We start from the raw sequence: 15,737 nt of genomic DNA, 5'->3' as shown, positions 1-15,737 counted from the left end.
TTTTTAGCACAGACGTTTTCTGAACTGAACTCACAATATTATATTCTAATTACAAAAAGTGACCTTTTCCAGTTTGCCAAGTTTTCCCAGAACATTTTACTGTTCCATTGTAGCATGTACATGTGCCACGATAAAAGCCACATCTGTATTTCATAAAGTGATTGTGAAAAATTGATAAACTTGTTTTATTTGGTGCGCAGGTTGTATTCCCTTGCCTTTGGATCAAGACCCAAAACCAGAAGAAATAGATAACCATGACCTCAGTTTGGCCGCGTCAGGTCTGGCAGAGTTATGCGGCTTTCTTGCCCAGCCTGCTCCCGTTAAAGTAGAAGACGGCACAGATTTATTAGAAGACAATGACCAGAATGCATTCAATCAGGAGACAAAAGCGTATCATCTTCTAGAGTCTGAGCCATTTGAGAAAGAAGAGACTAGCAGCTTCTCAAGCGGTGGTGATGAGGATGATGACAGCGACCTCGAGGTTGCCGATTGTGGCCTAGAACCTGGTGAAGTTCCTAGCTTGATAAATGATGAGAATGCGGGCTGTGAAAAGACCAATTTGTGTGTAAGCACTGATCATTTCATTGTATTTATTTATGCCCAGTCCTATTGAGCAGCTGTTAGCAGATCTTTAGCTGTAAGAGCTCTAGCCTCATTAATGTATTATACTTGCTCGTTTACTGAATCGGACAGAGCATTAATCATTATAAACCAAGATGGATTTGATTGTACAGCCTTGACAGCCTGTCTGCTGTACTTGTAAAATTAACAACTATCAGCATAAATCACTGAGCTACAGAGAGCATCATGTATGACAGCCTACCTGTCATGTGTATTGAGGTGTCATGTACATCATGCTTCCTCTTCCGATGTGATAGCTATAAATCAGACCTACCTTTTCTGCAATGTAAGGAAGACTTTTTTGCATCATTATTCAAGTGGCTGTTATTTGCAGATAATATTAATATTCCATCTGTACTCTGTAGCCATTTATTCTAGCCAATTTTTTAAGCTGCTGCTTAATTATAGGCTAGTCAAAGCTGCTTCACCCTCTTGTTTTTACACCACCACAATATTCTTTGTTTTTTTTTGGAAATCCTTATCCATCAAGGACATTTTGATCTAATGTTTCTACCACACCAAAAATCTAAATATTACATGCATTTTTTGTGTCCTGCATGGCTAGATACAGTATGTTGAGTATAATTGCAGCATTCTCATATATTTCCACAGGAACAACAGTGAAATACTTCAGGATGCAAGTACAGTATATATTCAGACTATGGCTTGAAATACAAACATTAATACATATTCAGTGTATTTTCAGATGTTTCCATAGTCTGGCAATAAATTATTTTTTATGCGCCCACAGCTAGGTTTTTAGTATGGCTGTGTGCCAATTTTGCCATTTTTCAGGGTCTGCCCCCTTTCTCAAGCACACGTGCAATATTAATATTATCAAATACCTCCAAATGTAGTATGGTTCTCCTGATTAGCTATGTTGCTTACCTTATGTTTAGGGCATTCCAAGACTTTAGATATCCATGGTTATGTCCACACATATAGTGACAGTTAGTTGCGTGGTCTTAACCACAGGTACCTAAGGCCCTACAATGCCCTGCACATGACATAAGCGACATAATGAATCTGAAGAACTATACTACTTTTCTAATTGAAGGTATTTGCTAATATCATTATTATATCTTCTACATATTGGGATATAATATTGGAGATGGGAATACCCCTTTGATGAATATGGCAGTGCTGATTTATTTTAAACTGATAACATATGAGACCTTGTGCTTTCACTATGAAGAGGGTCATGGGATTCTGACCTGCAATTCAGGATCCCATAGTCTTGAAGTTCGGAGCTGACTTTTGCTAAAACGTTGTGTCCACTCCTTATGAATATCATTAGGGACACTTCGTTATTTTTTTCAATAAATCTTCACTCTTGCTGTCAACTGTTTTCCTAAATAAATATGGCAGTCACAGATTGCTGATAGTTACTAAAAAGTACCTATCATTGCAGATACATTTCTGTACATCAACTGAGTATAGCGACCTAGTGCTAAATGTTTTCTGAGTTATGTATAAATCTTATTCAGTCAAAGAGGCATCAAGATGCTGATCAGTAAAGACGTGATAGTGCTAAACCTGAGCTGTCCTCTCTGCAGATATTCCAAACCTAGGAAAGGTTGATGTAATGTTTCAATATGTACCGTATTGTTCGGACTATAAGACGCACTGGACCATAAGACGCACCCTGGTTTTAGAGAAGGAAAATAGGAAAATAAAATTTTAAGCAAAAAATGTGGTCATGACACACTGTTATGGGGCAAGGATCTGCTGCCGACACTGTTATGGGGGTAATGTCCCCAAATTCTCTAGTAAGGTACCCCATCCTGGTAATGATCCTCCTGCCTTGTATATAATCCCCATCCTTATATTTTTATATATATATATATATTATATATATATCCATCCCTCATCCTGCTATATGTCCCTCTCCCTGCTATACTGCTATATGTCCCTCTCCCTGCTATATGTCCCTCTCCCTGCTCATATGCGCCCATCATCCTGTTCATATGCGCCCATCATCCTGCTCATATGCGCCCATCATCCTGCTCATATGCGCCCATCATCCTGCTCATATGCCCCCATCATCCTGCTCATATGCCCCCATCATCCTGCTCATATGCCCCCATCATCCTGCTCATATGCCCCCATCATCCTGCTCATATGCCCCCATCATCCTGCTCAAATGCCCCTATCATCCTGCTCATATGCCCCCATCATCCTGCTCATATGCCCCCATCATCCTGCTCATATGCCCCCATCATCCTGCTCATATGCGCCCATCCTGCGGCACACACACACAAAAAGGAAAAAAAAACCAAAACATTTATATTCACCTTTCCTCACTCCACGCAGCGTCGCTCCTCCTCCGTCTCCGTCCTTCTGTCTGTGCCGGCGCCGCTGTGTGGACACGTGCGCACAGTGATGACGTCATTGCTGTGAGCCCCGCTAGTCTCCACACTGCGCGGCCGGCAATCAGGAGGACATCGCGGTGCTGCAGGGGAACGGTGAGTGTACTGATTCACTGCACCCCTCACTGATGATGATGCGCGGGGAGCAGTGAATACAGCCGACATGATCACTCCAGGCTGTAGTTGCCAGGGGTGATCACAGCTGGCTGTTTACTATGCGCGCACCTCCCGCCCACCTATCAGCGCTGAGAGATGGGCGGGAGGATGGGCGTGCATGTGCAATGAGCGGGCCCACGTGGTCACGGCAGGCTGCTACAGCCTGCTCGTGCCCCCGATGACCCGCTCAACCGCAGCACCCTCATTCCCCGCAGCCCTACATTCAGACCATAAGACACCCCACCCCACCATTTGGGGCAAAAAAAGTGCGTCTTATGGTCCGAAAAATACGGTATATTAGGCATTCTGGATGTTTACCATAGAAATAACAGAACTATGGCATGTACCATGCTGTACATTCTCCTTACTTCAATTCAAAAAGGTAATAGACCTTCTAGATCAAAAATGTAAGAAACCAGCAAATGCCACAATGAACCTATTATTACCCCGAAGAGAAAAACCTCTATATCTTAATGCAACCATTAGATATTTATACAAACACGCAACAAGATGACTGTGTAACCTATACTGTGAGTTGGTCTATGGGAGTACATTCAGATTTAATTGTTCATTTAACCCTTTAGTGTCTAAAGTGTCCCTATGGAAAATCCAGTAAGCTTTTGTTTGAGAATCTTAGACCTGGTCACGTATTCATCTTTGCCCTCAATGTCTTCAGTTACTTGTCAGTTTATACCTAAGATTATAAAGAAAATAAGTATATAACCTGTTGTTAAAAAAAGGTATGAAGCAATAGTGTATATACATAACATGTGGTAATTAGTTCTCCATCTGTTTATCAAAAAAAGCGTAAAGCCATCCCACTGTGACAAGGTGTACCCCAGTCCTGATGGTCACTAATTCTCTAATATTAAAATCTCACCTTAAGGCTACATTCACATGACCGTTCCGTTTTTGCGGGCCGCAAAAAACGGTCCGTTTTTTTCACGGATGCATCCGTGTGACATCCATTCCTTTCCGTATACGGTCCGTGTGTCATCCGTGTGCCTTCTGTTTTTTTTGCGGACCGCAAAAAACGGAAGCAGTAAGAAAGATAAATTGATGAGTAGATATAGAGATGGATAGATATAGAGACAGAGAGAGATAGAGGAATGAATGAATGACTAGAGGGATAGATAGATGATAAAGACATATATAATGTCCCACCCCCCTGCATATTCTAAGCTGGCACCCTTTTGTGACTTTCATGTGGCACTAAAGGGTGCTTAGCCTTGTAGTTAGCCAAAAAATAAATAAATAAAAAAAAAACAAATGTCGTGAGGGTCCCCCTATTTTCTGTAGCCAGTTAGGGTAAAGCAGACGGCTGCAGCCTACAAACCACAGCTGGCAGCTTCACCTTGGCTGGTAATCCAAAACAGAGGGCACCCCATGCTGTTATTTTAAATTTAAATAAATAATTTAAAACAAAAAAAACATGGGGTCCCCCCATATTCAATCACCAGCCAAGGGAAAGCGAACAGCTGGTATTGTCAGACTAGGGAGGTCAACTGTTATTAGACACGCCCCAGCCTAAAAATAGCAGGCTACAGCCACCCCAGAAGTGGCGCATCCATTAGATGTGCCAATCCTGGTGCTTTGCCCCAACTCATCCTTTTGCCCTGGTGCGGTGGAAAACTGGGTAATATATGGGGTTGAAGCCAGATGTGTAATGTCACCTGGCATCAAGCCCTGGGGTTAGTGATGTCACATGTCTATCAGATCCCCGACATCACCAACCCAGTCAGTAATAAAAAAAAAAAAATAGACAACAAAAAAAGTTTTATTTGAAAAAACACTCCCCAAAACATTCCCTCTTTCACCAATTTATTGAAAAGAACAATCAAAACCGGGTCCGGCGTAATCCAAAAAGGGGGTTCCACGACGATCCATACCATAGTCACTGTCCCAGTCAATGAAGAACAGACCATTCCCCATTGGCTGGGAAGAGCAGTGCAGTGACCAGAGCTTACATCAATAGGTCAGCCCTGGTCACTGCAGGGGATGACGAGCGCTGCTGTCAGGAGGTTAGATGAGATCATTACCTATTGTGACGATCTCCTGTACTCCTGATGTCAGCGCTGTCACTTACTTCTATGCCCGCCGTGTTCACAGCGAAGAATCGCGGGAGCCCGTGACGTCACCACTAGTGACAGTCTCGTGCCGCCCGCGAGACGTGAGAACGCGGCGGGCAATGGAAGTCAGTGACAGCGCTGACGTCAGGAGTACAGGAGATCGTCACAGCAGGTAATGATCTCATCTAACCTCCTGACAGCAGCGCTAGTCATCCCCGCGGTTGCCCGAATTGCAGTGTAAGAAGCTGCTGATACTGCAGTGCGGGAGACACTGACACATTGCTGTGCGGGCAGCCGCGGGGCTGGCAGGGAGCAGGACACACTGTACCCGACGGAGGTCACACGGAAGTGCTTCCGTGCGGCTTCCAGGGATTTTGTGGGCCCATTGACTTGTATTGAGTCATGGTCTGTTATTACGGAACAGAATAGGATATGTTCCATAATAACGAAACGGAAATACGGCATCCGATGTGTGTTTTTTTTTTTTTTTTTGTAGGATCGGATGCATACGGAAGTTCTTTTGTGTGCCATCCGATCCTACACAAAAGACATTGAAAAGATGGTCCTGTCCGTGGGTCCGCAAAAAAACAGGAACTGACCAGGACAAATGGAACGGTCATGTGAATGAGCCCTATGTCAAATTACATGAATGTAGATGGGGCAGAGAAGGACCGGTGCCCGCAGTTGTCAGTTTAGTAAGCCCATGTAAGGTTTAAGCTACTATTGCTTTATGGTAAAAATGATGTTCTACCTCACTCTTCCTCTTCACGTCTTTTTTAGCATGCTCTTACCATATACTTTCCTCTTTTTCTCAGCATGTGCCCTCATGGATACATGTTTTGATCAGACATATTTTAATTCGTCTGGATATTTGTCCAACATAAGCCAAACCACATACACTTTAAAGGGGAACTGTGCATTCAATAATCTGTACATAAATCGGTAGTAAATCATATTTAGGTGTCACTATACAGCCTGTTATACCCTACGAAAGGGAAGGAGGATTAATAAGGAGGAGAGTGAGGAAACAGGTAGAGGAAGACACAGAAGCATTCTGCTGAGCCTTCTAACAAGTATTTTGCCTCATCACAAAGCTATATTCACAACTACGCAGCTCAGGACTGCTGTATATATTTTTATATTTTTTTATGGTGCTGCTGCTTTTTTTCTGTATGCTAATTAAAGAACGAATAGCAGGAATCCATCCCAGTGTGCTGTTATCATAGCATCTAGTCTCCTCCTGTGAGTTCAGAGTCAATTGCAAATTAAGAGGTAGAGCCTTCAGATAGTAAATCTAATGATCAGTACAGGATGAAAGGCATGTAAGTACGCACACAATAACTTATTCTGAAAAGTTACATGAAAGTGCAATTGCCCTTTTTAACATATGAATAATGTTCTGAGAATTACATGTGGGAAAATTTTTTGCTGCTTTTATATTTTTTTTTTGCAGTCAAAACTGCTTATAAAAAGGTTTTCTGCATTGTTTTACTTCCTTTTTTGGGTGCAGATTGTGTGCTTAATTTGTCTGCAGTACATTTTTAATAAAGTTAGTTTTATTCCATAAAAACACATGGATTCATTTTTTTCTGTTTTTACACTCATTGCTTTCTATGGTGAAAAATTGATGCAAAACCGCTGAAAGAATTGACGTGCTGTAGATTTACAAAACCGCAGGAGTTTTCCAATTCAGTCAGGAAAAAAAAAGCAATGTGTGCTTTGAGATTTCTGAAATCTCCTCGCTTTTGTTGGTGCTGTAAAAATCTGCTTTTAGTTTGCATAAAAAACACAGTAAAAAATGCTGCAAAAGCGTAACATGTGAACATGGCCTGATAGAAACATTTAGATTTTTATTACGACTGGCAGATGCTGTGGTATCATTCACTGTAGTAGCAATATGCTTCTTTTTTACAGCAAAATTGTTCACTACAATAAAAGCAGACGGCCCAAGGCTTATCCAAATTCACAGCATAGCCGGAGGGTGTATTTTCAAATTCTTTTTAGTTGAATAACACTGTGCCTTTTTGAATCTAGGGTTGGCCAGAAACCAATGGGAAAAGACCCCAAAGGGCAAAAAGTTGGAGACTTCCACTTGGCATCCCGCCTTCGCGATCGCTAATGACCGTTGTGAAACAGCAGACAACAAGTGATGAAGGTAATTATTTTGTTTGCCATGTAAAATATTAATGGCATGTGATGAGAATAGATTGTGTTTCCAAGTGTGAGCTATGTCATGCCTGCTATTTTGTGTAGATATAACAGATCCTCTTGGATATACATTACAAAATCAAACAACTGTGCGATAAGCTGTCACTTTGGCTGTCTGGCACATACGGTCTGTGTCAGATGGGTACCAATTCCTGTTTTTCTTGCTGTCTGAAGACAAAGATTGTTACTTAAAATTTACAAATGTAGTATAATTTCTTTCCTAAAAGATAGGGCTGCCACCATGTGAATAAGCCATTCACCTCATTCATACATTTGATTTTTTTGTGTACATGTTCACATGTACCTGTTATAGCCTACAGTCCTTTTTACATGCTATTTGGGGATTAGACTTGCCCCTTCAAGTGAATAGATCAGTTAAAAAAAAACCAAAAAAACATCACATAGATGCAATCTATCTTGCATCTGCGTGTTGTTAGTTTCACTGATTAGAAGTTGTTGAATCTGGCCTTAAGAAATATAATAACATTTACTCACTTATATAGTGCCATTAATTCCACTGCACTTTAAATACATTAGGAACACTGTCCCCATCGGGTCTCACAATCTAGAGTCCCTATCAGTATGTCTTGAGTGTGGGAGGAAACCGGAGTACCCGGAGGAAACCCACGCAAACACGGGGAGAACATGCAAACTCCTTGCAGAAGATGTCCTTGGTGAGATTTGAACCCAGTACCCCAACGTTGCAAGACTGCAGTGTTAACCACTGAGCCACTGTACTGCCAATATATCAGTGACGTCTTTGTGGGTACCATGACAGTAAAGCTGACCACACTGGGGACACACTATTCATCCATGTAGCCATTATTATCATAACATTGTGAAAAGTTTTACCCAAGTGAACAAGTCACCCAAGGTCTTACCCTCTTCTGTAACTAAACTTAAAGGAGAGCAAAATCACAAGATGATTAGATTTTCAACATTATGGAACAAAATCCTGTGTGATGTAGAGCAAGTCTAATGATTTGATAGCTGACCAATAGTGTGATGTTACGGACTGATGTGAGCACTGGGCAGGAAATGTCACCATTTTAGTAAGTATAACGAGGAGATGTACATGGCAGATTCTTGAATGCCTGGAAAACTGCTAATCGAGTGCGCTTGGCAGCTCTGCGAGCTTTGACCCAAATGAATATGGTCTTTTTGCAGTTTGTCATTGAACCAGTTATGTCAGGAACATGTGCATTAGAAAAAATTGTCTGAGTGTATAATTGCCACAGTATTTCTGAAATCGCAGCCAGAGCTCAGCATTGTGGAGTAATCACGACAGTAACCTGTGACACCACCGCTACTTCTGACAAAACGTCTGGCAAGACAATGGCTCCTGAGACCAGTGAGGTTGTGAACATCTCCCATGTAAGAGGGGCATAGTGTAATGGCAATGCGCATGCTGTACCAGAGCTTCATTCAAACAGGAGACCTTTCTTACACAAGTTCTGAAAAACTCTGTAAAACTAGTGTGTAAGAAGTGGAGATGAAATCTAGATCCCCCTGTGCACGTCCTATCAGTCCGCAGTCCAGCGATTTACCAGCGTCAGGGCATTAGTAGACCGTGTTCCATGTTTTTTCGATATCAAGCTATGGGTTCTGGAAGAAAGGTTCTCTTTTAACATGTTCTGTATAATTTTAGCCTTAGAAGAGATTTTCCGTTTCATTTAAATGTACCAATTTTAAGCTTCATGCACAAATATGCTTTAGTACAGAACTCTTAGTACTTATGTCACTAATCAGTTGATTGCAATTATAGTGCAGAAACACACAAAAACCTGCTAAGAATCTTCTCGTTCGCTGTTAAATACAAACCATACATTCATATCTGCACAGCGTTTTACTGTGCATTGAATGCCACCTACAAACAGCACTTGTACAAGAAGGCCAGATATCCATATTTCCCTGCAATCTGGTTAAATTGTCTCATGCCCCAACTTATGACAACTAGTGTTTGAGATGACCTCAGTTGTCATCCAGCTTTTTCACCAGTTTATTCTGCAAAACTGGTGAGCTGGATTGAAAAGTGCAACGTGTAACATTTTCTAATCCAGCTTCAGGTCCGGAAATATCAGATTCACAAGTGTAATATGAACAATCTCATAACAAATTATGAGATCCATTCTGGCATCATTAAAACATCACAGGGGAAAGAAAAGGCTGATGGTTGGTTAGGTGGAAGATAGGCCTTCAATCTCCAGGCGTTTTTAATTTTTCATTTACGTTTTTTGCTCCCTTTCTTCCAAGAGCCATAACTTTTTTTTTTTTATTATTCCATCAATCTTGCCATATGAGGGCTTGTTGTTTGCGGGACGAGTTTTATTTTTGAATGAAACCATTAGTTTTACCATATAGTGTGCTGTAAAATGGGGGGGAAAAATTCAAAAAAAAAGTGCAATTGCATGATTGTTTTTGGGGTCTTTTATTTACCACATTCACTGTATAGTAAAATTGACGTGTCAGTATGAGGCCTCACATCAGTATGAGTTAGGCCCGTTTCACACATCCAGCATTTCGCACGCATGTAGTACAGTACATTCATTTACAGTGGAAGCGCGACACAATACAGTTGTGTGCTTCATGCACAACCTCACTTGTCCACATGATGTCGCACTTCCACTGTAAATGAATGCACTGTACTGCATGCGTGCCAGATCAGGCTTCCGGCAAGATGCCGGATGTGTGAATCGGGCCTTAGTAGACACCAAAGATTTATGCTTTTACTTTTATCTAAAGGGTGACAAAATTTCAGAAGTTTGTCCAAAAAATGAATAGCACTTTTGTCTTCATTTTCCGAGACCGGTAGCGTTCTCATTTTTTGAGGTCTGGCGCTCAGTGATAGCTTATTTTTTGTGTATTGAGCTGGCGTTTTTAGTTATACAATTTTTGTGTAGATGCAACATTTTGATCCACTGTTATTGCATTTTAATGCAGTGTTGTGGCAACCAAAAAAAACGTGTACCGATCCGATTAATTGATTTTATATTTTGATAGACCAGGCATATATTTTGTATTTTTTTTGTTTTATTTTCAATGGAGCGAAATGGATTTGAACTCCTACATTTTTTTTTATTTTTTATTTGTTTTTAAACTTTTTATTTTACTTTTTTACTTATTGTACCAGTCCACTTAGGGGACTTTATCACTGTACACTGCGATAGCTTGTGCTGATCAGACCGATGCTGTAGATTGAATTAGCAGACATATGCGGGGATTACCACAGGCTCGCTGCCTGAGCCCACAGTAACCAGGAGATGTGTATATATACTTCCAAGGTCATAAAGGGGCTAAATGGTATCTTTCACCAGGTTTTTGCTATCCCATCTGAGAGCAGCATACTGTAGAGACAGAGACCCTGATTCCTACCATGTGTCACTTACTGAACTGTTTGCTGTCATTTTCATATAATCAATGTTTTCCCTGCTGCAGATCTAGCAGATATACAGAGCTCATGAATATGCTGGACTACCATTTTTTTGTTTGTTTCATTTTTTTTTTTCTTTCTCTAAATTTGGGGTGCATCTTATAATCTACATGAGATACCGCCACCAATTCATACTGTATTTGAAACCCCCACCTGCTCTAAATTTACCCTGTGTTGGCTGCACGTGGCCAAAACAAAGTCAGAAGCATCAACTGAAATGTATATTTCCCAAGGGTATGTCTTCATGATCAGTGTTACTCACATATTGTCACGCTTCATGTTTTGACTAAGTCCAAAACGCAGCGTTTTACAGTACAAGCAAAGTAGATGGGATAAATAGAAATCTCCTGCCTACCATGCTTCTTTCCCACCCTAAATAATCTCACCTGCAGTGTGTTTGTATAAGCCACAGCACGTCAACTTCTCTTGTAGTAACGCTCAGTTTTCTGTGCGGATTTTCCCCATAGACTTGCATTAGATGCGAAAAATCCGCTGGTACGGATGTAAGATGTACGTGTTTTTTATTCAGTTATGCAGTGGAAACGCTCCAAAAACACATGTAATCCGTACCCAGTGATGTCAATCCCAGGATGTTTCAAAAACAAAACAGCTTTATTTAAAGGATGATACATCAAACAGAGACCGAAAATACAGCGTCAAAAATGCAGTAAAAAAACCGCAAGTAAACGAAAGTGCAGAAATGGTGCAGAAAATCAACAGCATCAAAAAGTCAACTGATCCTGATCGTGGGAACGTAGCCCAACAGATGGGGTGCTACCAACACCAGTAGAATATACCTCAATTTCCAGAGCATTCGAACCAGTTATGCGAGGAGGAAAGTGTATTAGAGAATTGTTTAGATCTGTTCTCTTACATAATTAAAGGCTCTATAATTTCTCACTATAGCTGCTATATAGTTTCCTTTCTCAGACCTGGAAGACTCTTTAATAGGCAAAGCTTTCTTCAGTCTTTCTTTTAGATCCTCTGTAGAGGTAACTGATCTTCCATGCCATTTTCCATTCTACTAAAACGCCCCATGAAATCTAATGAAAGAATTGGTCAAGTAGTTCTCATTGGGATTCTTTCCATCTATCCAACACGTGAGTTGTTGTGGTCAACAGGTCCAAATGCTTTGCTTGTGGCCTGATCACAATATTTGGGGCAATGTATTTTCGGTTCCCGGCTAGGTTCAGCACCGTTGTGCAAATGTTATGACAACTGAAACATTTTTGCATCGATTTTGGCAACAGTCAAGGCAAGAAAACTGAGCCTGATGCATGTGATTTCTGTGAGCCCAGCCCAAAGAGCAAAATCCATGAGATCAGCAGTGGAAACCATTGTGGTTCTGTTTTCAGGCCAATCCCTTGGATAACTAGTCATGTCAGGCCACGTGCACACATTGAGTATTTGCTGAGTTTTTTACCTCAGTATCTGTAAGCCAAAACCATGAGTGAAACAATCAGAGGAAAGTTATAATAGAAACACGTCACCACTTCTGTATTTATCACCCATTCCTTGTTTTAGATTACAAATACTGAAGGAAAAAACTTACCAAATACTTAAGGCGTGCACCTTGCCTTACAAATACTGAGGTAAAAACACTCACTCAACGTGTGCATGTGGCCTAAATCAGGCTTTTGGCTTCGTCACACAGTGCGATTTAGTTGCTTTTTGTTGCTGCAGCTTGTACAAAAAAGCATAAAATGAACTGTCACCTGGGAATCTTGCCTTGGATGTTATGCTGCTCTTCATAACAGTAGGCTCCTCGCTTCTTGAAAGAAAACAAGTCGTATTCTAGAAAATCCAATTCCGACACATGTGGACTCGGGCACACACTGTTGAGTGAGGCACATCTTCTAGAAGTAAGGACACCTTGTTTGCAGCCTGTAATGATATTTGTAACATGTAAGTCGCACGTTTTGCTGCTTCTGCTTTTTCTAATTCCGTAGCAGACAACTCACTGACACATTTTGCTTGATATTTTCATGTAAAACGGTTATTGCTGCTGCTAATGTGATCGCCCTACACTCCTTTCTAGAAAATAATCTTCTTTCAGCACAAGAGGAGCACTAGGGAAGAAAAAAGGCATGTAATTTCATTATCCTTGGCTCAAGTTTCAATTCTGTTTATCAGCGAGTTTGTAATTAATTTACTCAGTGTGAATCTTCATCTGCTCATCCGTCACCTACCTAATACCTGCATTTTAGGATGTAATTTATGTGAGGAAACCCTCCATTTATAATCTCAGCCCAGTAGTTCTGCCTCACATAGCTCAGTTTGCGTCTAAGCATCTCTCCCAGAAAGGAGCGGCAGCCTGTGATCCATATCGATATAATCTTTTCATGCCTTGAGGGGCTGCAAGGAGAAGTGGGTTTCCGTCTGATTGCAATATACAAATAAAGTGATTTGATTAATATCATAGCATCGTTGGCATTGAAATTACAATTTAGATGTGTAGGCGGCTAGAGCACAATGACTAGTTTACCACGGTCGAAGACTAGTGCTCACCACAATGCCCTCTAATCTATACAGAATTCCAAAAGCAACATGAAGCCGTTCTAATTGAAGTGACGATTGGTCGAGAGCGCCAAGAAGGGCATGGATGCCACAGATTGTTAGTGATAAAGAGCTCTTTGTAGCTTTCGTACTAATGTACATTACGAATGCCAGTGAAAGGGAGAAAGCGTCTGTGGATGACCATTCAGCACCCATTGTGTCAACCAATTTATATCAATGAGGTTCAGCTGCACCAGATAACAGCCTCATTAAAGGGCATGAAACTTCACGGAGGCTGAACTAAAATTTGCATGAAATCCAACAGTATTCCGCCTCCAGTTGATTGCAGTCGAAATCCACATTTGTCTCATTCCCACGCTGTAGATCTTGATATAGTTTTCTGTGACTGAAAAATGGTTCCATTCATCTGAATGGGCTCGTTTCAGAATTTTCTGCAACAAAACACTCAGCAATATGTAGCAAAGATGCAATGAGTCAAACAGCAGAGATTTAAAACCTGCAGTGCACAAAAATAGAAATGATGAGAATTCACTATGTTCTCACGAGTATTTGGAGAGTTTTTGATGTTTTGGAATTTCTGTACCAATTCTGTACCTATTATGTTACGTGTAGTTTTCCATTTGCATTTTTAATACAGTTTTTTAAACATATTTTTGACGCTGCTGTTTTTGTCTCTTATTGGTGTGTCATGTCTTAAATAAAGCTGCTTTTTTATATGTCCTAGAATTTGGTTTTCAGAAAACTTTTTGTGCGTATTAAGCCATGTGCACACATTGAGTATTTGGTCAGCTTTTTCCCTTAGTATATGTAAGCCAGAAACAGTAGTGGAACAATTGGAGGAAAAATATAATAGAAACGTGCCCCACTACTACATTTTTGCTTACAAATACTGAGGTAGAACATTCACAAAATACTCAATGTGTTCATTTGGATTTGCATTCATTTTTTATCTGCGTTTTTCTTCCCCCATGTAATGCAAATCTATGGGGAAATCTGTACATAAAACTCAGTCTACCCACAAGAGAAATTGTCACGCTGCTGATTTGAAACTCGCACCGCAGGTCAGTTTATGCTCAGTATAAAAGCACAGTGCGCCAGAGTTCTATAAATCCCATCACTCTGCCAAAACTTTGAGGTTGTGTTTTCCCCTCACCCATGACAGCACCACGTGAGAGAGGGATCCGCCCAGCGAGGACAGGAAACCATTCTGAAATAAAAGGGCGGTACCTCTCCCCTTCGTCAGTTGGTTTCCTGTCCTTGATGGGAGACCTTGTTCTGGAATACGGTGGTTAAAGAAAGAAGTTTGAAGAACAGAAGCTGTATTTACCCAGCCCCGTCCGGTGTCCGGAAAAGCAGGGTGAGTCCTGCGGCGCCGTTCTTCGGGGCTGGAAGCGCCGTCCACCAGCCCTTAGGGAACCTGGTGTCCGTGCGGGGGTGTGCGGCATGGCTCATCAGGGGTTCCGGACCGCCACTCCGTCCTCACCTCTTGCGCTCCCCTGCTGTGTAGGACTTCCGAATGTGGCACGCTCTGGGACGCGCGCAAGGCATGCAGGGTACAGGAGGCATGCTTGTGTGATGTCACCTGAACAAGATGGCGGCGCCCATGCAGCAGCAGCGGCGGTGTTTCAGGGCAGGCGCCCACCATCTGGACACAGCTGGGCGCATTGAAACGGGGGGATGCACCTTATGGGACCGGAAGGTGGAGGAGCAGCACAGGTGCTTGTGCCTACATCCCAGGATGGCTTCAAAAAGGCAGCAGTACTCTCTGGAACGCCAGCAGCATAACCGTATAAACAGTCACCGTTCTAGTGACACAGACTGGCCCGGCCACAGTAGCCAGAAGGGCAAATCATCTTGCGGCTCCACGACTTCTGCGGGACCTGTGGGTGTTCCGTAGAAGCCTCCAGGACCGGTACCCTTGATCTCCTGTGGTGGGAGAGTGATCTTCGAGAATGTGATCTGCATCATTAGGTGGCTCCTAAAATCCATAAGGAGTGTCCCCTGTGCAGAGAGCCGATATGGCCTGCGGGCCTAGTGTCGGAGACCCCTTGTATGGGGCATAGATGGCAATGTCTCTTCTTCGATTTATGGATTGCTGCATGCGATTTACAAATTTGTATATATATTGATATATGGTTGGTAGCAGCCCATTCCTTTGTGATAAATCAGCAGCGGCAGCCTCCACGGTTGGAAACAACACCCCTATGACATACAGCATGAGTTGGGGTCCATTCCTACAGAATGACATGTGCACAGTGACAGCTCTGTCTTAACAGTTGTCACTAACAGAGGGGGTTGGTTACTGTCAGTTACGGCACTCACTCTCCAGGACTCATATGCACGCTCCTGTATGCACGCTCGCCATAC

At 41.9% G+C, this 15,737-nt stretch overlaps 1 protein-coding gene across 1 annotated transcript in view; it reads left to right on the top strand.

The window, feature by feature from the left end:
• KDM4C (lysine demethylase 4C) overlaps window positions 1-15,737 on the top strand; it is a 480,711-nt gene that overhangs the window by 285,334 nt on the left and 179,640 nt on the right. The window contains exons 11-12 of the mRNA XM_075317453.1: window positions 201-565; window positions 7,250-7,370. Of these exons, the coding sequence (XP_075173568.1) occupies window positions 201-565; window positions 7,250-7,370 (486 nt within the window). The remainder of the gene's footprint in view (window positions 1-200; window positions 566-7,249; window positions 7,371-15,737) is intronic.

This window comes from Anomaloglossus baeobatrachus, chromosome 1 (genome assembly GCF_048569485.1).
Source record: "Anomaloglossus baeobatrachus isolate aAnoBae1 chromosome 1, aAnoBae1.hap1, whole genome shotgun sequence".
Lineage (NCBI taxonomy): Eukaryota > Metazoa > Chordata > Amphibia > Anura > Aromobatidae > Anomaloglossus > Anomaloglossus baeobatrachus.
This window is presented reverse-complemented; position numbering and strand designations above follow the sequence as displayed.